At 43.2% G+C, this 21,473-nt stretch overlaps 1 protein-coding gene across 1 annotated transcript in view; it reads left to right on the forward strand.

The window, feature by feature from the left end:
• The window catches only part of LOC126176487 (anoctamin-7-like), a 272,929-nt gene that overhangs the window by 214,395 nt on the left and 37,061 nt on the right, over positions 1 to 21,473 (forward strand). Inside the window, exons 11-14 of the mRNA XM_049923641.1 lie at positions 9,050 to 9,216; positions 14,038 to 14,166; positions 14,943 to 15,033; positions 17,143 to 17,348. Of these exons, the coding sequence (XP_049779598.1) occupies positions 9,050 to 9,216; positions 14,038 to 14,166; positions 14,943 to 15,033; positions 17,143 to 17,348 (593 nt within the window). The remainder of the gene's footprint in view (positions 1 to 9,049; positions 9,217 to 14,037; positions 14,167 to 14,942; positions 15,034 to 17,142; positions 17,349 to 21,473) is intronic.

Here is a 21,473-nt window from a genome sequence, read left to right on the forward strand (position 1 = left end):
ATTTTGTTTGATACCTCATATGATCAAACTTACTTTAATACTCATTGAAATGGAACCAAGCCAAATGGTTTTCGGAAGTCAAAAAATACTGCATCCACCATATTGCCTTGATCCTTGGCTTTCAGGATGTTGTTGTTGTTGTTGTTGTTGTTGTTGTTGTTGTTGTTGTGGTCTTCAATCCTGAGACTGGTTTGATGCAGCTCTCCATGCTACTCTATCCTGTGCAAGCTTCACCATCTCCCAGTACCTACTGCCCCCCCAGGGGGTCCACAACTCTTTTGTGGACACGTGCGTAGCGAGCACGGGACCCCGAGCTAATGTGGCCCTCCTTCCTTTCCGGGCTGCATACCTTCCCTTTCCGCATCCTTCCCTATCCCCCATCTTTGCCCCCCCCCCCCTCCCCTCACCTCTGGCTCATTACTTCCCTTTCTCCCCCTCTGGGAGTATGGTTTGTGCCTACGTCCGGAGACGGACGCTCGTAAATGAAACGCATTCATCGCCTTCTCTGCTTGTATGTCTTCATCCTTCCTTTGTCCTTCTCTTTCCCTTACCTCTTCTCTTTACCCTTTTCTCCACTGCGGCGTTTGAGACCTCTCTTCTTTCCTTTCCCTTTCTTTGTTTTTCCCTTTCTCTTTCTTCCTCCCTGTGCATGTCTGAAGGCCTACCCACGCATTTTGTGCGTAGCCGGTGATGGGGTAACGCGTAATTCCCCGCCCCGGGTAGACAGGTAGGACACGTACGTATCCCCTGGTAATGGACAGGCCCAGGGAGGGGTGATTACCCGAGCTGATACCTTCCGAAAGTGCCGATTGGTCCCTCTGTCCATTTGTCGGGAGGTGTGAACAATCACCTAAGGTGGGAGTGCTCTCAGAGAGGGCCCCCACAAGGGAGGAGCGCACCATCGGAGACGCCGGTAATCATGGGGGATTCTTCTGCAATGGTTTCCTCACCTTCCACTATGTCTGCTCACAAGCGTAAGTTCACTGAGTCTCAGCCACAGACAGTTCTTCCATCATTGCCACAGTTCCTTGTTGTTTCTTGGTCTGACGAAGGTCATGACTTCTCCACGGTCAATCCTTTCATTATTCAGAAAGGTGTCGACGCAATTGCAGGTCCTGTAAAGTCTTGTTCCAGATTGCGGAATGGCACCTTGTTGTTAGAAACAGTCAGTGCCCTCCAGGCACAAAAATTGCTGCATACTTCACTGCTCCACACCTTCCCTGTCTGGGTTGAAGCGCACCGCACTTTAAATTCCTCACGTGGAGTCGTTTATACACGCTCCCTCGATGGATTGTCTGACGAAGAAATTCAGCACTACCTGTCTGACCAGGGCGTAACGGCTGTTCATAGAGTTATGAAAAGGGTTGACACGAACATCATTCCAACCCGCACTGTCTTCTTGACATTTCACAAAGTTCAACTCCCATCGGAAATCAAAGCAGGCTATGAGATAATTTCCATTTGCCTTACGTCCCAAACCCTATGCGTTGCTATCAGTGTCAGCGGTTCAATCACACCAGCCAGTCCTGTTCCAATCCGGCCAAATGTGTTACGTGTGGCAAGGATGCCCATGAGGGTGCTTGTCCACCTCCATCCCCTCGTTGCATCAACTGTATGGGTGACCACGCTGCTTCCTCTCCAGATTGCCCCGTTTTTAAAGACGAAAAGCTCATCCAGGAAATCAGAGTGAAGGAAAAGGTGTCGACCTTTGCTGCTCGAAAATTATTCGCCAGTCGACAGCCCACCGTGCCTCAGACAGGAAAATACAGCACTGTCCTTGCTTCTCCTCGGCCAACAAAGGAGGCGGCCACGCAGACTTGCGACCTCACCTTTAGTGCCACGGTCGTCCGATCGGCCAGCGCAAAGATCGCCCGTTCAACCTCACCACTTTCGCCTGCCCACTCTATGGCTCACCCTTCATCAGGTTCTGCTAAATCTCGAGCCCAAAAGTCAGACACCAAGACTTCGAAAAAAGAGCATACTCGTGAATATTTTTTACGTACCCCAACTTCACAACCATCGGTTCCTCCTTCATCTAAACATCATATTTCCAAGAAGGCTACTAAGAAACCCAGCTCATCTCCTTCTCCGCCAAGACGTGTCCCATCTACAGCACCACCTGGCGGAAATCGCCCTCGGCCGTCTTCTGTGTCGCCGAGGCGCACTGCTGGCGGCCGATCAACCGGCCGATCGCTGGTGGCAGGAGCTGCTCCTGAACAACCTATGGATCAGGATCTTCTACCTTCGGCTGAATGCCATTCCGTGCTGTCGGTCGCGAGCTCTGAGCAGTCGTTGAGTTGACGGCAACCTTGGTCACATTCCTCCATTTTCTGTTCACCCTATGTCCATTATCCGTGGCATTCGAGCCAATCGGGATGAATTGTCGATCCTCTTACGATCCTACTCGCCAGTCATCTTCTGTTTTCAGGAAACAAAGCTGCGTCCCCAAGACCGCTTTGTTCTCCCCCATTTTCAGTCCATCCGATTTGATCTCCCCTCTGTTGAAGGCACTCCAGCCCATGGAGGACTCATGATTCTTCTCCATTATACTCTCCATTATCACCCAATCCACTTAAACACTTCCTTCCAAGCTGTCGCTGTCCGTCTTTCCCTTTCTGGATATACCTTTTCTCTTTGTACTGTATACATTCCATCGTCCACACCAATGGCACGAGCTGATCTCCTTCATCTTCTTGGTCAGCTTCCACCCCCTATTCGCTGGTTGTGGACTTCAATGCCCACCACCCGCTTTGGGGATCTCCACATCCTTGTCCACATGGCTCACTATTGCTAGACGCCTTCCAGCAAGCAGATCTTGTTTGCCTCAACGCTGGGGTCCCTACATTTTTGTCTGCCTCCACGACAAATTTCTCTCATTTGGACCTTTCGGTTGGTACTGTTCCGCTAGCTCGGCGCTTCGGCCGGTTCGCCCTTGATGATACACACTCGAGTGACCACTTTCCATGTGTCCTTAGACTGCAGCCTCAACTGCCATATATGCGCCCGCGACGCTGGAAGTTTGCCCAAGCCGATTGGACACTTTTTTCGTCTCCCATGACATTCCATGACCGTCACTTTCCCAGCGTCGACGATGAGGTCACACATATTACCGACGTTATTCTTACAGCTGTGGAACGTTCAATACCACACACCTCTGAATTGCCCCAGCGCCCCCCAGTTCCTTGGTGGAACGAGGCGTGCCGTGACGCAATACATGAGCGGCGACGTGCTCTTCGCGTTTTCCGCCACCATCCTACTTTGGCCAACTGTATCCGCTATAAGCAATTCCGTGCGCGATGCCATCGCATCATCCACGATAGCAAGAAGGCAAGCTGGAAATTCTTTATTAGTTCATTTTACACCTTCACTCCCTCCTCGGAAGTTTGGAGTCGGCTTCAATGGTTCTCAGGCGCGCCTAGTTTCTCCCCGGTCTCTGGGCTCACTGTCGCGCATGATACATTAGTGGACCCCGTCGCAATTTCTAACTGATTGGGTCAGCACTTTGCTGAGATTTCGAGCTCTTCAAATTACCCACCAGCGTTTCTCCTGAAGAAACGTGCAGCGGAAGTGCGACCTCTTGCTTTCTCCTCTCAAAATCGCGAAAGCTACAATACTGTTTTCTCCATGCGGGAACTCCAACATGCACTCTCTTCTTCTCGCTCCTCCTCCCCAGGACCGGATGGTATCCACGTCCAAATGTTGCTGCATTTATCAACCCATAGTCTGCGTTACCTCCTTCGTCTTTATAACCGAATTTGGACTGACAGTACTTTTCCCAGACGATGGCGGGAAGCTATCGTCGTTCCTGTTCCGAAACCTGGAAAGGACAAACATCTCCCCTCTAGCTATCGCCCCATTTCTCTCATGAGTAGTGTATGTAAGGTTTTGGAACGTATGGTGAATTGCCGTTTAGCTTGGTGGCTGGAGTCCTGCAGTCTTTTAACACCTGCCCAATGCGGATTCTGAAAACATCGTTCTGCAGTTGACCATCTTGTTGCTCTCTCCACTTATATCATGAACAATTTTCTCCGGAAACGCCAAACAGTAGCAATATATTTTGATCTGGAAAGAGCATACAATACCTGTTGGAGGACAGGCATCCTCCGCACACTGTTCTCTTGGGGCTATCGAGGTCGGCTGCCCCTTTTTCTTCGCGAATTTATGGCAGAGCGCACATTTAGAGTGCGGGTGCACACTACTCTCTCCCATACTTTCTCCCAAGAAAACGGGGTACCCCAGGGCTCCGTGCTGAGTGTTGTACTGTTTGCCATCGCCATAAATCCAATTATGGATTGTCTCCTTCCTGATGTCTCGGGCTCCCTCTTTGTGGACGATTTTGCGATCTACTACAGCTCTCAACGGACCAGCCTTCTTGAACGATGTCTTCAAGGATGTCTCGATCGCCTCCACTCTTGGAGCATCGACACCGGCTTCCGTTTTTCTCCCAGTAAGACCGTTTGTGTTAATTTTTGGCGACGTAAGGAGTTTCTTCCACCCTCCTTACATCTAGGACCTGTCAACCTTCCGTTTTCGGACGTCGCTAAATTCTTGGGCCTTATGTTTGACAGAAAACTGTGCTGGTCCTCCCACGTTTCCTATCTTTCGGCTCGCTATCTGCGATCCCTCAACACCCTCCGTGTCCTGAATGGTACCTCCTGGGGAGCGGACCGAGTGGTACTTCTCCGCCTCTATCACGTCTTAGTGCACTCGAAATTGGACTATGGAAGCATAGTCTACTCCTCTGCTCGGCCGTCTATTCTTCGGCGTCTCGACTCTATCCACCACCGTGGATTACGTTTAGTGTCTGGAGCTTTTTACACCAGCCCAGTGGAAAGCCTTTATGCTGAGACTGCTGAACCTCTGCTGTGCAATCGGCGAGCTGTCCTTCTGAGTCGTTATGCTAGCCATCTGTCTTCCATGCCTGCTAATCCAGCCCATGACATTTTTTTCGACGCCTCCTTTTATGTAGGGTATGCAGGCCGCCCCTCCTCCCTACTACCACCGGGAGTCCGCTTCCGTCAACTGCTCCATTCTCTTTCCTTCCGCTTTCCGAAAACCTTCTTGACAACTTGGGGTACAGCACCGCCTTGGCTTCGTCCCCGGATCTGCCTGCTCCGTGACCTTTGTCAGTTTCCCAAGGATGGTACCCCTTCACTTGTTTATCGTCGGGCATTTTCTGCTCTATGTGCACAAATGAAGGAAGCCACATTTATTTACACTGATGGCTCAAAAACATCGTTAGGTGTAGGGAGTGCCTATATTGTTGGCAACACCCCACATCGCTTTCGGCTTCCCGACCAATGTTCGGTTTATACTGCGGAGCTTTACGCTGTTCTCCAGGCTGTCCACTACATCCGCCGCCATCAGCGGATACAGTACGTTATCTGCTCAGATTCTCTCAGCTCTCTCCTCAGTCTCCAAGCTCTTTACCCTGTCCACCCTCTGGTCCACCGGATTCAGGACTGTCTGCGCTTGCTCCACCTGGGGGGTGTCTCGGTGGCGTTCCTCTGGCTCACGGGACACGTTGGTATCTGTGGAAATGAGGCAGCCGATATAGCGGCCAAGGCTGCAGTCTCTCTTCTTTGGCCAGCTATTCAATCGCTTCCCTTCGCCGATCTATGGAGCATTTTATGTCGTCGTGTTGTTCTTTTATGGCACGCACATTGGTCGACACTTCCCCATAATAAATTGCGGGACGTGAAAGCTCTTCCTTGTGCTTGGACCTCTTCCTCCCAAACGCGTCGTCGGGAGGAGGTACTTTGAACTAGACTCCGTATAGGGCACTGTGTTTTTAGCCATCGACATCTTTTAAGCGGCGATCCTCCCCCACTCTGTCCCCACTGCTTTCAGCTGTGGACGGCAAGACACCTTTTAATTGAGTGCCCCTATTTTACTTCGTTACGTGCCCGTCTACAGCTGTCACCTGATATATCGTCAATTTTAGCAGATGACACGCACTCGGCCGATTGTGTTCTAGAGTTTATTAGTGCCAGTCAAATGACGTCAGTCATTTGAAGCTTTTTTTGGGGACAACCAACCCCTTTCTGTAGTGGATTTTTAAGTCTTCCTTCTGCTTTTAGTTTCTCCAATTTTTTGAGTATCGTTCTCATTGCTGCTGGTTTGCATTTTCGGTTTTTTACTGTTTCCTAAGTCACGGACTGGGCACTAATGACCATGGCAGTTTTGCGCCCTAAAACCAAAAAAAAAAGTACCTACTGCAACCTACATCCTTCTGAATCTGCTTAGTGTATTCATCTCTTGGTTTCCCTCTATGATTTTTACCCTCCACGCTGCCCTCCAATGCTAAATTTGTGATACCTTGATGCCTCAGAACATGTACTACCAACCGATCCCTTCTTCTGGTCAAGTTGTGCCACAAACTTCTCTTCTCCCCAATCCTATTCAATACTTCCTCATTAGTTATGTGATCTACCCATCTAATCTTCAGCATTCTTCTGTAGCACCACATTTCGAAAGCTTCTATTCTCCTCTTGTCCAAACTATTTACCATCCAACGTTTCACTTCCATACATGGCTACACTCCATACAAATACTTTCAGAAATGACTTCCTGACACTTAAATCTATAATCGATGTTAACAAATTTCTCTTCTTCAGAAACGCTTTCCTTGCCATTGCCAGTCTACATTTGATATCCTCTCTACTTCGACCATCATCAGTTATTTTGCTCCCCAAATAGCAAAACTCCTTTACTACTTTAAGTGTCTCATTTCCTAATCTAATTCCCTCAGCATCACCCAACTTAATTCGATTGCATTCCATTATCCTCATTTTGCTTTTGTTGATGTTCATCTTACATCCTCCTTTCAAGACACTGTCCACTCCATTCAACTGCTCTTCCAAGTCCTTTGCTGTCTCTGACAGAATTACAATGTCATCGGCGAACCTCAAAGTTTTTATTTCTTCTCCATGGATTTTAATACCTACTCCGAATTTTTCTTTTGTTTCCTTTACTGCTTGCTCAATATACAGATTGAATAACATTGGAGAGAGGCTACAACCCTGTCTTACTCCCTTCCCAACCACTGCTTCCCTTTCATGCCCCTCGACTCTTATAACTGCCATCTGGTTTCTGTACAAATTGTAAATAGCCTTTCACTCCCTGTATTTTACCCCTGCCACCTTTAGAATTTGAAAGAGAGTATTCCAGTCAACATTGTCAAAAGGTTTCTCTAAGTCTACAAATGCTAGAAACGTAGGTTTGCCTTTCCTTAATCTTTCTTCTAAGATAAGTCGTAAGGTCAGTATTGCCTCACGTGTTCCAGTGTTTCTACGGAATCCAAACTGATCTTCCCCGAGGTCGGCTTCTACTAGTTTTTCCATTCATCTGTAAAGAATTCATGTTAGTATTTTGCAGCTGTGGCTTATTAAACTGATTGTTCAGTAATTTTCACATTTGTCAACACCTGCTTTCTTTGGGATTGGAATTATTATATTCTTCTTGAAGTCTGAGGGTATTTCGCCTGTTTCATACATCTTGCTCACCAGATGGTAGAGTTTTGACAGGACTGGCTCTCCCAAGGCCGTCAGTAGTTCCAATGGAATGTTGTCTACTCCGGGGGCCTTGTTCCGACTCAGGTCTTTCAGTGCTCTGTCAAACTCTTCACGCAGTATCATATCTCCCATTTCATCTTCATCTACATCCTCTCCCATTTCCATAATATCGTCCTCAAGTAAATCGCCCTTGTATAGATCCTCTATATACTCCTTCCACCTTTCTGCTTTCCCTTCTTTGCTTAGAACTGGGTTTCCATCTGAGCTCATGATGTTCATACAAGTGGTTCTCTTATCTCCAAAGATCTCTTTAATTTTCCTGTACGCAGTATCTATCTTACCCCTAGTGAGATAAGCCTCTACATCCTTACATTTGTCCTCTAGCCATCCCTGCTTAGCCATTTTGCACTTCCTGTCGATTTCATTTTTGAGACGTTTGTATTCCTTTTTGCCTGCTTCATTTACTGCATTTTTATATTTTCTCCTTTCATAAATTAAATTCAATATTTCTTCTGTTACCCAAGGATTTCTACTAGCCCTCGTCTTTTTACCTACTTGATCCTATGCTGCCTTCACTACTTCATCCCTCAAAGCTACCCATTCTTCTTCTACTGTATTTCTTTCCCCCATTCTTGTTAATTGTTCCCTTATACTCTCCCTGAAACTCTGTACAACCTCTGGTTCTTTCAGTTTATCTAGGTCCCATCTCCTTAAATTCCCACATGTAGCAGTATAATTATCACAGTGCATTGCTGAAGAGATCTGCTTCATGTTCCTGCTGGCATAACAGGTAAAGGTAAACTATGAATTAATTTCAAAAGTTTTAATCCAGGCATCATAATGCAATAAAAACCCTGCACAGGCAAGATCCTAAATGTAGTATGGAGTAGAAATCTCTATATCCAAAGAATAGTTTAAAATTTCATCTTATTGAGGATTAAAGAAATGTTATTGCAGGACAAAGTGCCCACTGTAAAATGACTCACAAAGCTACAACTAATAGCTGGAGCTTTTTATGAATGTACCTATTACCTCAAACAACTCACCAGTTCTTCCTCAAATTGTTGATACAGTAATTTATTGTTGATTGGGCGAGCCCTTATCAACCCTCATAACTGTTTTCACAATTTGTAGTAACTTCTTAGTGATTCCAGCAATAATTTAGTGTGCATAGTTTGAAGGTGTTACTATGCAATCACATGAAAAGTTATGATATTAATTTAATGTAAAACCTTTATTCTGATAAATTTAGCTAAATTTTGCACTTCCTGTTTTCATGTTTCTGTGCGAAACAGCGATTTCTTTCAGAGTTTCTTAAATAAATATAGCATTAAATTTCTCTAGTAAGACTCTGTTTTTAAATGATGACACATAAGCTTGCTTGTTGAACTTTGAAATAACTGCATAAATGTATAGAATAAAGCAACAATGTGTTTGAAAGTTGCATTGCATTATTCAGATGTGATTGATTTCTACTAAAATTTAACAGTTTTACTGAGAACATCAGCTTGAAAAAATTCTTCATTTTGTTTCAGAAATGCATCGTACACAGACAGAATTTGATGACAATCTAACATTCAAAGTGTTCATTTTCCAGTTTGTGAATTTCTACTCATCAATATTTTACATAGCATTTTTCAAGGGTCGTTTTGTTGGTTATCCTGGAAACTACACTAAAATACTGAAGCTCAGGAATGAAGATGTGAGTAGCTATTTTTTTCTTAAAATGTAAAAAACATTACAAGTTACTTCTTCTTCTTCCCCCTTCTTCTTGTTCCCCCTTCTTCTTGTTCCCCCTTCTTCTTGTTCCCCCTTCTTCTTCTTCCCCCTTCTTCTTCTTCTTCTTCTTCTTCTTCCCCCTTCTTCACTTCATGAAGCTGGCTTACAAACTGTTTTGTCTTCACTGAAGCCATCTGTTCTTGGTTGTCCTATGTCTCTCTTCTCTGTTCGCTTATAATTGATTACTTAAAAGTTCTTCTTCTTTAATCTCTGAGAGTATGTCTTCAACATTCTTTAAAAATTTCATTTCTACTGGCTGTGTCCTTCTTTTGTCCTTCTTAGTTAATGTCTAAAATTTGCTTCAGTATTTCAAAATAGCAGTAACCATTACTGTGTAAAATTTTAAACTTTGTATCCTCCCTTGTTTTGTCATGCAGTGTTCCATGTATGCATCACATGTCATTTGAAACTTATTTAATTGACCAGTGATATCATTTTGATATTTGTAGCTAACATCACAGTGTAAATCTGAAATGTGCTATTGGTTCTTTTGATTGTTCATATAGTACTGTTCTGAAGCTAACTGTAAATTTTCCCTCAAAGGCCAATACTTTGAATTTTTACTGAAATTTTTAAATGTTAGGTCTTGCACATTTGATTTAGGCGATGTATTGGTGTCCGCAGCCCGTGGTCTTGCGGTAGCATTCTTACTTCCCGCGCACGGGGTCCCGGGTTCGATTCCCAGCGGGGTCAGGGATTTTCGCTGCCTCGAGATGACTGGGTGGTGTCGTCTTCATCATCATCATGATCATCATCATGATCATGATCATCATGATCATCATCATCATTATTATCATTATCATTATCATCATTATTATCATCATTATCATCATCATTATCATTATCATTATGGTAGGAGGAAGGCAATGGCAAACCACCTCCGCTAGGACCTTGCCTAGTCAGCCGTGTGGGTCTCCCGCATCGTCCCCTACTGTCCTTGGAGTATGAGACCACAAGCTGGAGGTCATTTTCTGACTTTTGAATAATTATTTGGTCATCATCTATGTATCCTACTAGTAATCTGACACTTTGATAAAGTTCCTATTTCCACTGTCAGTCAATGTATTCCAAGTATATATTGAAAAACCAACTTGCCCCAACTTCACACAGCACTAAGTATCTGCAACTGCACAACTTTTGTGGCATAGCAGTAATTTTTTTAGGGCCACTGCATAGAATTCAGATTAAAATTCTGAGACTAATGTAAGGTAACTGAATATCATCACTTTCGTATATCTGGATTGATTTATAGTGCACATGCCAGGAAAGTTCTCGTGAGCCACAAATGTTGTCTGGTCCATACTACTGAAGTTTGGAGTGACATCCTGTGACAATAGTAGTAGCTGAAAGCCAACACCAGTCCAGCACAAGCTATATTTACTGTGTGACCTTTTCCTGATTTTCCTTTCACACCCCTTAAACATTAACTCAGTACTGAAAGCTCTGTTCTCATCTGATTACTATGTGAGATGTCCAGCTTAACATGTTATTGAGGAATTGGCAGTAGTTCATGCAGGCTGCCCATTAGCAATAGCTCAGGCCAACCTGGTACTGCTGTTGAGTAGCCTTGCAAGCCATGCTGTTGTAGATACTTCGGGGGCAAGTTCATTATATATTTGGATTGCATTGTTAGACAATGGATTCAAGAACTTTACCAAAGTCTCAGATTAATAACAGGACACACGGGTGCACATAAAAATACTCTGCTCTTCTCTCATGACCAAATAATTATTCAGAAGACAGAATATGACCTGTAGTTTGCAATGTATTCCTCATGAATCTGTCAGACTATTAGCAAACACTGTATCAAAAGCCCTGTAGTAGTTCCTGATATTGGCCCAAATACAGAGACGAAAACTGTGATGTGGGCTTCAATTTATATATGTATAGACAGAAGATGTAACAGTAAAGGAGATTCCTGGATGGAAAAATATGTAAAACAAGGGAAAGGCAACCACTCGTATATAACGGATTGGTGCATGGTGCACATAATACTACTACTACTACTACTACTACTATTCTTCTTCTTCTTCTTCTTCTTCTTCTTCAGTTCTCTTATGCTTCCAATCATTGGGTAACCTTGTCCTGTCCAATTCTTCCACTCTCATGCCTTTGTCCCAGTTTCTTGACCCTGTTCTTGCATGAGATGCAGAGTTTTTATCATCCAGCACCTCCCTGCACATGCAATTCAAATGCTTATTTAGCTTTTCTTTCCTCTCCCAGTCTTGAAACATGTCAATTCCACCCAACTGGTGCTCCTCAGCCACCATACTCATTACTTTCTTCTGCATCTACGTCTACATCTACATGACTACATGCAATTCACAATTAAGTGCTTGGCAGAGGGTTCATCGAACCATCTTCTGCCCAGTCTCTTCTCAAGTTCTTCAATTTCTAACTCAGTCTTCTGGTCTTTCCTACTATGCTTATCACAAACTTCCTTTTGTGGCAGCAAACCACATTGGATGTTTCTCCATACCACATGCTGTAATTGGTGCCATAATTGCATTGTAAATTATTTATTTGTAATTTCTGCTACCAGTCACTTTTATTTTTTTGTTCTGTGTTTAATTAAATATAATACAACGTGTTTTGAATATGTCTTGTTCATTAGGTGTTTATACATACATACATACATACATACATACATACATGCTTTACATACATACATACAGAGAAATTTTACTTAAAAATAAATTGTCTTAAATTAAATTAACCTAGAACTTTCTGTCCATTGTTTGTTACTGTGGTGGCTGGTAAGGCATTTGGGGGGGGGGGGGGGGGGTGATGAGGCAGTGGATGTCCAGAAATCAAAGTCAGTGATGTCATCTGCTGGTTTTTCTTGTTGTGCAATAGTGTAAAGTTACTCAACAGCTCCACCATCACACCAGTGATGCAAGTGAAGCTACAAGGTGATGAAATCATAAGTGATCAACTGTCATAAGTCTTTCACACAATTGTCACAACACACGACTGCAGCAAAACTATCTGCATCCTATGTATGCTGTGATGTCATACATAAGAAGACAAGAAAAACCAGCAGAAGACATCACTGTCATCGATTTTTGGCCATCCACTGTCTCCCTCCCTCCACCCCCCCCACATCCCCCCCCCCCCCCCCAATGCCACAGTAGCCACTACAGCAATGAGAAATGAGCAATGAGCAGTGGGGAAAAAGTTGCAGGTTAATTTAGCTTAAGATAATTTATTTTTAAGTAACTTTTCTATGTATGTATGTATGTATGTATGTATGTATGTATATATGTATAAACACCTGATGATGAACAGAACATGTTTGAAACACATTGTATTATATTAGATTAAGACTGGTAGCAGAAATTATAAATAATTATCCCACACAGTCATGGTTCACAAATGTAGCAATTATGGCTGAAAATAATAAGTATTGTAAATTTTCATTTTCTCTCTCTCTCTCTCTCTCTCTCTCTCTCTCTTCCCTACTATTGTGTTATTCATCTTATACTAAGCTAAGACTGGTTTCTTAGTTGTATTTAGCACCTCTTGTTCTGTTCTCCCATCACTACTTAATATGGTGCCAAGATATTCAAAATGGTCTACTTTTTCAAGAGACTTTCCATTACAGAGCATATAGAGTTCTTCCTGTTTCTTCTGTTTTGAAAGCCATGTTACTTTGTTTTTCTCCACATTTACCATCATTCCCTTCCTCTTCAGTTCTTCATAATATTCCACTACAGCCTGCTGAAGTCCTTCCGGTGTGTCAGCCGTCAATACTGTATCATCTGCATATTGCAGATAGACTGGTCATAGTCTTCACATTATAATTTTTTTCTGTGGGTTTGATGCTTGCATACTTTTATTACTTCATCTAGAAAGATGATATAGAATAAGGGACTGAGGCTAGTCACCTTGCTTGATTTCTTTTCCCACTTGTAATTCTACTGATTTTTCACCATCAATGCAAATCACTCCCCCTGCTAGTTCATACGCACTGTTTACGAAATTTATCAATTTCATTGATACCCTCTTTTCTACCAGTGCTTCTCACACATACCCCCTTGACATGGAGTCAAATGCAGATTTAAGATTCTATATTTTATCATACCATATACTGAGAGCATTCTTCTTTTTCTCTACAGCTTCTGTTTCTTCTCTGTTAATGCACAGCTTGATGTTACCACATTCTGTGTTTCCATTTCTCTATGTGATGTTGTTCTGTAGATATTATGAGAGTTGTTGTTGGTACAGGTGTTTCTTACTGCCTCCTTATATCTGATAGGCATTAAATATTCTTTCAGTGTTGTGTAATTTTTTTCCCTTCCATTTCGGTGTGTGTGTGTGTGTGTGTGTGTGTGTGTGTGTGTGTGTGTGTGTATTTGTCATTTAATTTTGAAGAAGGTCTTACTGGCCAAAAGCTATATTTGTGACAGTCTTTTTGTTGTACCTATCTGCGACTCAGCACCTCTGGTTTATGGTGAGTAGCAACTTTCCTTTTAACAATGTTGTTACAAAATATATATTAAATTTTAATACTAATTTCTTTTCATAACTCACTATAGTCTGTAAAATCTTGCCTCAAGTTCGCTTGGACAGAGTATAATAAATTCTTAAATTCATAAAGTATGTAGCAAATGCAAATAAAATACAGAGTAAAAGATATGTACACTGGATATAAGTTTTGATTTCCAATGTTGATATCTGTAATGTGTATAAATGCTTCCTTCCAGGAAACTGCTTAAATATAATACTACCTTCTCTTTTCTAGTGCAGTGCTGGAGGATGTCTGATTGAATTAGCACAGCAATTAGCTGTCATAATGATTGGAAAGCAGATCATAAACAATGCACAAGAAATACTTGTCCCAAAGCTGAAAGCATGGTGGCACAAGAAACAAGTGAGCCATTACGTTGGTAGTAACAACTTTCATTAGCTTCTGTTCAGTGTTAATAAACACCAAGCATACTTGAGGTGTGACATGGATAAGGATTATACAACTGTTAACAGGGACATTGGTGACAACACATTGTAGATTATACACTCCTGATGTATGCAGTCCATGACAACTAGTGTTACATGGGTTCTACAATACATGGGCCAAGGAATGAAAATGCTCTTTTCGTTTATAGTGAAGCTGAAGATGGCATAAGTGTTGTGAGTGTTGGGCCAACTAGTTGCTTGAAATAAATTTCTTTGGCAATACAGTTGTGGTGGTTCGTTTCCTTTATGTAAATTGGAATTGTCTGTTTTTAGAGACTGATAGAGGACAGATATGTTCACAACTACTACATAGACTGTAACATACAGGCAACATATTATAGATACTTGTGATAAGAGAGCAAAATTACTCGAGTCTCAAATGTTCTAAACAATATTTCGTCTAATGATGTCACATGTATTGGAAATAAGAAAATGCAGTTAGGCATGATTGTTAAGGCTGTCATGGAAGTTGGCTTCTGGTAGCTATTTAAGAAAATGTAAAACATTTTTCTTCTTTTATCATTATTTGTAAAACTTCTCTATCAGATTTTGTGGGAAGTCTCAGATAAGTTACAGTAAATAAATACTTACAATATATTTACTGTGTATACATTGTACATACATTTTATGCTTTTCTTGTGTAGTTTTGCAACACCTATTACCATCCTACTCAAGATGGTTCCAATATTCCAGGTTAAGCTTACTAAGAAGCACAAAACCCGATGGGAAGAAGATTACCAACTTATACAGAATGAAGGACTTTTTCAAGAATATCTGGAAATGGGTAAGTCTCTTTCTCTGTCATTAATCTTATAAAACAATATGTTTGAAGTTAAGGGTATGTTCTCCAAAAGTTAGGAGAAAATCAAAGGATTTAGTAAATTGTAAAAAGTGATAGGACAACATGTTATACATGTTCATATATTTAAGGAAATCTTTGGGCACCCTCAGTGTTGAGAACAAGTAAGCCCCAAACACACACACACACACACACACACACACACACACACACACACACACACACACACAATAAAAACTTGTTAATGACCAAGGGTTGGCCGGCAGATTCAACAAGAGAACTGCTACATGTGCTAATGATCTTTAATTATTTATGTGATTAAAATAAATGTATTGACTTCAATATATTTAAAGACTGGCAGGAACTCGATGAATTCTTCAATAACAAGCAATAGTACAAAGAAACACAGACTGTGCATTGTCATTGAATGTAAATTTAAAGTAATTCAGAACAGTTTTCCACATTCAAATTTCATTACTTGAGAGGATATGTGATGTTATTTCAGTGATGACAAAACTAAGCCAATTTTATGTAGAACTTACCAGTATGAGCCCACTTCTCAGTATGATGATGCAGCCCTTCTAACCCAGATGCATGCCCTGATTCAGTTGGGAAAGGTGTCAAGCCACTATATCCTCTCATGAAGCAAGCTGGCACCCAATTGTTGTAACTGGCACTGGGTATCCAGGGTACTGGCACTGGGACAGAGTTGACATCCATGTTGGTCCCATGCATGTTCTTTTGGGGACAGATCTGGGAATCATGCTGGCCACAGAAGTAACTCAATGTTTTGTATACAGGTCACAGAGACATGTCCCGTGAATGGATGAGCATTGTCCTGTTGGAAGATGGCACTGTGATGTCACATGAGAGGTAACACGTGAAGATGCAGGATGTACCAGTTTCCCATCAGAGTTTCCTCAATAACTATGTCACAGTCTGCAGTCATACCCAAAGGTTGGCCACACCATGACACCAGGAGTAGTACCACTGTGCATCTCCAAAACATTGGAAGAATGGACCATACTCACCGATGATGGTCATCCAGGGCAGTGCAGAACCACCATTCATCAATGAACATACTGTAACACTTCAATTAGCATTCCCTGCTTACCAGTCAGGGTGCCACTCCAAACACATCCATTTGTGTTGAGGCGTTAATGGCAACCTATGCATGGGACAGTAATTTCCCAGTCTGGCTACTACTTGTCTTTGACCAGGGGTGCGGGTTGACACAGAATGTTGCGGTGAGTCCATTACTTTTTCTCAGATGGCAAGCACAGATGTGAAGGGGTTATGACATGCTAGGCACACAGTGCTGTGATCTTACCTTGTGGTGGTCAGACATAATCAACTGGAACCGTGGTGCCGAGTATGCCTCCTGCCCAAACATTCCCATGTAGTCCAACGTCAGGCCACAGTCACATCTGAATGCCTGACAAATTTGGATATTGCATGATTCAACTAGCCAGCCAAATGGAGACACATAATTTAGCCCCTTTAAAATTCTGTCAGAGGTTGATAATGCTGTTCCACATGAGTACGTGGCATCTCTCTGTCCTTCAGTGATCACTCAACATCTAATGCGGTTCATGTCCCTGCGGTTCATGTCCCTTATGTACCCTTTCAGGCCTTACAACAACATTAAACATAAACAACACTAATTCAGTCTGGTGGCTGTTCTACTTGTCACAGAGAGTTGCAAATCTAATCATTTACATACCCACCAATGATTTTGTGTGTGTGTGTGTGTGTGTGTGTGTGTGTGTGTGTGTGTGTGTGTGTAGTTGTAGTTAGATTGACATTTTGATGCTTCACTTTTTGTCAGGCAGTGTGTAAAGAGTCATCTATTTTCACAAGAGAATTTGATGTATGTTGTTATACTTTCCTCAGTTAAATTATAATTTAGCATATCAGTCAAAGATAGGCATTAATATTTAATTAATCTGTTTATAAAATAACCATCGATCAGTGTTGCAGTTTTATTTAGTGTTGTAGTTTTATTTTTATTGATTTTAATGTGATCTAAGTCCTATGTTTGTACTTAGCTTAAATTATCTTCAGCATATTTAATACAGAGAATTTCCATTGCAGTGCTCCAGTTTGGTTTCATCACAATATTTGTAGCAGCATTTCCACTTGCTCCATTGTTTGCTCTCCTCAATAACTGGGTTGAAATTCGTTTGGATGCACAAAAGTTTGTGTGTGAAACAAGACGCACAGTTGCAGAGCGGGCAGAGAATATAGGCATTTGGTTCAAAATTCTTGATATGCTGGCACATCTGGCAGTCATAAGCAATGTAAGTATTAAAATACACAATACTGTACACATTTTCTTTTACTATATAATCAGCTCTATTGACACCAAGGACACATTAAAACTGAATGTCTTAATTTATCTTATAATTATTGTTCTTTCTGATATTGATGTTAGAGGCACATACCACTACACATTGCACAAATTTGCAATGATCAGTATCACATAGAAATTAAAACTTACAATAGCACCAGTAGGTTTACTGTAAGAGTTAAACAATAGAAACTCCAGGTATGAATATCAATAATGTAGGAAAAGACAGATTGCTGCTTACTGTAAAGAAGAAATGTCAAGTTGAAAACAAGCACAATTAAGACACTTCCATAAATCTTTCTGCCACAGTCTTCATCAGTGAAAGAAAGAGACACACTATTCACACACACCAGCAAACCAACCTCATTGGGTACTGAAGCAGCCATTGAAATAAAGTGTGTTGTGCTCAGCTGCATGTTGTGCCACATGGTGGCCTACTTTGTTCTAGCCAAGTTCATTGGTGGCTGTTCATCCTGGTGGACAGCTGGTTTGTCGTCATACCAATATAAAAAGCTGTGCAATGATTGCAGCAGAGTTTGTAAATGACATGGCTGCTTTCATTGATAGCCCAGCCCCTGACGGGGTACGATAAACCTGTGACAGGACTAAAAAGGAAGTGTTGGGTGGGTGGATTGGGCAGGTTTTGTACCTGGATTTCCCACTGGGGTATGATCCTTGTAGCAAGGGGTTGGGATTGAGAGTGGCATAGGTATGGACTAAGATGTTGTGAAGATTGGGTGGGTGACAGAATACCACTTTAGAAGGGGTGGGAAGCATCACAGTCAGGATGTTCCTCATTTCAGGGTACCATGATAGGTAATCAAAGCCCTGGCAAAGGATGTGGTACAAGGATGAGGTTCAGTTGTTCCAGTCTGGGGTGGTACTGGGTGATGAGGGAGTCACACCTTTGTGGCTGGTTCTTGAGGGTGGTGAGAGGATTGGGAGTTTGAGGGGAAATGGCACAGGACATCTGTTTGCTGACTAGGTCTGGGGGATACTGCCTGCCTGAAGGCCTTGGTGAGACCCTAGCATACTGAGCACAGGTGTTTTTGTTACTGCAGATACACCTTCCACAGGTGGCCAGGCTGTATGGGAGGGACTTTTTGGTGTGAAAGGGAGACAGCTGTCAAAATGCAAGTAGTGTTGGTGGTTGGTGTGTTCATTGTGGACAGAGGTGCAGATGGAGCCACCACAGAGGTGGAGTTCAACAACTACGAAGGTGGCACACTGGGTTGAGGAGTATCACATGAAGTGGAGGGGAGAGGTGTTGAGGCTGTGAAGGAATGAAGATAGGGTGTCTCGACCCTGAGTGCAGATCATGAAGATATCAATGGACCTGAACCAGACTAAGGGTGTGGTGTTTTGTGAGGCTAGGAAGGTATCCTCTAGATGGCCCTAAAAATGTTGGGATAGGAGAGTGCTATATTGGTGCCCATGGCTGTGCCACAGATTTGTTTATATACCTTCCCTTCAAATGAGAAGTAGTTGTGGGTTAGGATAACGTGTATGAGGAATGAGGCAGCGTTCAATAGCAGTAAGATTATGGGCATAAGGGATGTTGGTGTATAGGGAGGTGGTGTCAACAGTGACGAGTAGGGTTCCAGGAGGTAAAGGGATGGGGATGGTGGAGAGTTGGTGTAAGAAATGGTTGATATCTTTGATGTGGGAGGCTAGACTACAGGCAACTGGTTGGAGATGTTGGTCAGTAAGCACTGAAATTGTTTGTGAGGGCACAATAACCAGCCACTATGGGGTGTCCAAAATTGTTGTGTTTGTGGATTTTGGGGAGCATATAGAAGATGGGTGTGTAGGGTGTAATAGGGGCAAGCAGGGAAATGGATTTAGGGGACATTTTCTGGGAAGGGGCTAAGGCTTTAAGCTGGGACTGGAGTTTGTGTTGGACTTCTGGCAGAGTTTGTAGGTGTAGTAGTCAGATAATTGGCTGAGGCCTCCTGCCAGATAGTCCCAGCGATTCATAACATCAGTGGTGGAACCTTCGTTTGCAGGTACTGGAAGAGGCAGTGTTCAGTGTTGGGTTTAGCGTGGTTTTGGTTGGAGAGATTAGCAGCTAAGAAGTGCTTTCATTGCAGGGATCGAGAGGAGGAAAGTAGGTCTTTGACAAGTCCAGCATGGTTAAATTTGGGTGTAGATCTGAAGCCGAGGCCTTTGGAGAGGACAAATTGCTGTGGAGCCAAGGGAGGTTTTGGGTCTTGGATTTGGTGGAGGGTTGGTAGGTAGGGAATTTTTGGGCATGTGGCAATTAAAAAGGTCAAGGCAGGGTTTAACTGCTATGAGGGATGGATGAGGAGGAATATTGTGGGTACAATAGGTATTGTATAGTGGTGTCTCTAGGCAGCAGTAGGGTGTCGGCAGGTTGGATACGTTATGGAGGTGGTGTCTGGAATACTCCTCCAGGTGCTGAAGAGCAAGGAATTCAGTTTCAGAAGTGTGGTATATGGAGTAGGGATTACAGAATAGTAGTATCTTGTCAAGGGAGCTGAGGTGGTTCTGGGATGCCTGTGCCATGGAGATGTGTTTTTGCAGTACCAGGTTTGTGAGGGCCAGGGAATGGCAAAATTTGAGAAGGTGTTGGTCATTGTGAAAGGAGGGGTGTGATCCAGATGAAGTGGTTTAGGCAGGATTTGAGAACCAGGATGTGGGGCTGGTTTTAGCCAGGGAAAAGAATACTTGCTTGGTATGCTGTGAATCCAATCAAGGCCTTCACAGACAGGCAAGATCCCCCCCCCCCCCAACCTAAACAGAAAACAAATCTCCCATACCATTCCCCTCACATCCAAATCGTCCCACCACCCCCAAGGACCACCCACAAAGGAGTGCCCCATCATCACCCAGTACTTCCCCAGACTGGAAGAGCTAAACCACATCCTTCACCAGGGCTTTGATCACCTATCATCGTGCCCTGAAATGAGGGGCATCCTACCTGAAATACATTCCACCCCTCATAATGTGGTATTCCATCATCCACCCAGATTCCATAACATTGTAGTCCATCCCTGTGCCACTTGCAACCCCAACCCCTTGCCACAAGGGTCGTATCCATCATATCCCTGTGGAAGACCCTGGTACAAAACCTGCCCAATCCACCCACCCAGCACTTCCTATTCCAGTCCCATCACAGGTTTATCCTACCCCATCAGGGGTTGGGCCTTCTGTGAAAGCAACCATGTCATTTACCAGCTCTGCTGCAATCATTACGCAGCTTTTTAAATTGGTATGACTACCAGCCAGGTGTCAACCAGGATGAACAGCCACCACTGAACTGTGGCCAAGAGCAAAGTAGACCACCGTGTGGCACAATATGCAGCAAAACACAACACACTTGATTTCAATGGCTGCTTCACTACCCAAGCCGTCTGGATCCTTCCCTCCACCACCAGCTTTTCTGAACTGTGCAGATGGGACTTATCTTTACAACACATTCTCTGCTCCCATAATTATTCCCGTCTCAACCTACAGTAACACACTGTCGCCACACCCTCCACCCATCAGTTTCCACCCTGTCTGTGCTATCATCTCCTCCCCATTCTCATCTCCCACCTGTTTATTTGCAGCCCTCTGCCAATGGATTCGCCCATCTTTCCCCACTCCTCTCCTTTCTTCCACACCTCCCTGCTCCACAACATCCTGACACTACACCTGTTGGCAGTTTAGTTAGTCCCTGCACACTCCACTAGAATGCATTCATCTCTCTCCCCACCTACACACTACTATCCCTTCCCCTTCCCCTTTTCCGCCTCCTCCAGAGTGCGGCTTGCATCCAACATGATAGTTGCATTCGGTCCGAGATGCAGGGAGTCACGATCTCGTGTTTGTTTGTGTTTGTGTTTTGTGTTGCAGAAAGCTTTATGTAAGTGTCTTTTAATTGTGTCTACCTGCAACCTGATGTGTCTTCTTTACAGTAAGTGCCTTTTCCTACATTGTTGTACTGTGAGTGTGTTGCTCTTTAATCTGATAATATTTACTGAACTGCACAGTTCTTCCTGTACATAGTTCAATTATTTAGATAGCTCTAAAGAAAGCAGTGGGAAGGGGTGGTGGGTGGAGAACAGGCTCT

Source organism: Schistocerca cancellata, chromosome 3 (genome assembly GCF_023864275.1).
Source record: "Schistocerca cancellata isolate TAMUIC-IGC-003103 chromosome 3, iqSchCanc2.1, whole genome shotgun sequence".
NCBI classification, from domain to species: domain Eukaryota; kingdom Metazoa; phylum Arthropoda; class Insecta; order Orthoptera; family Acrididae; genus Schistocerca; species Schistocerca cancellata.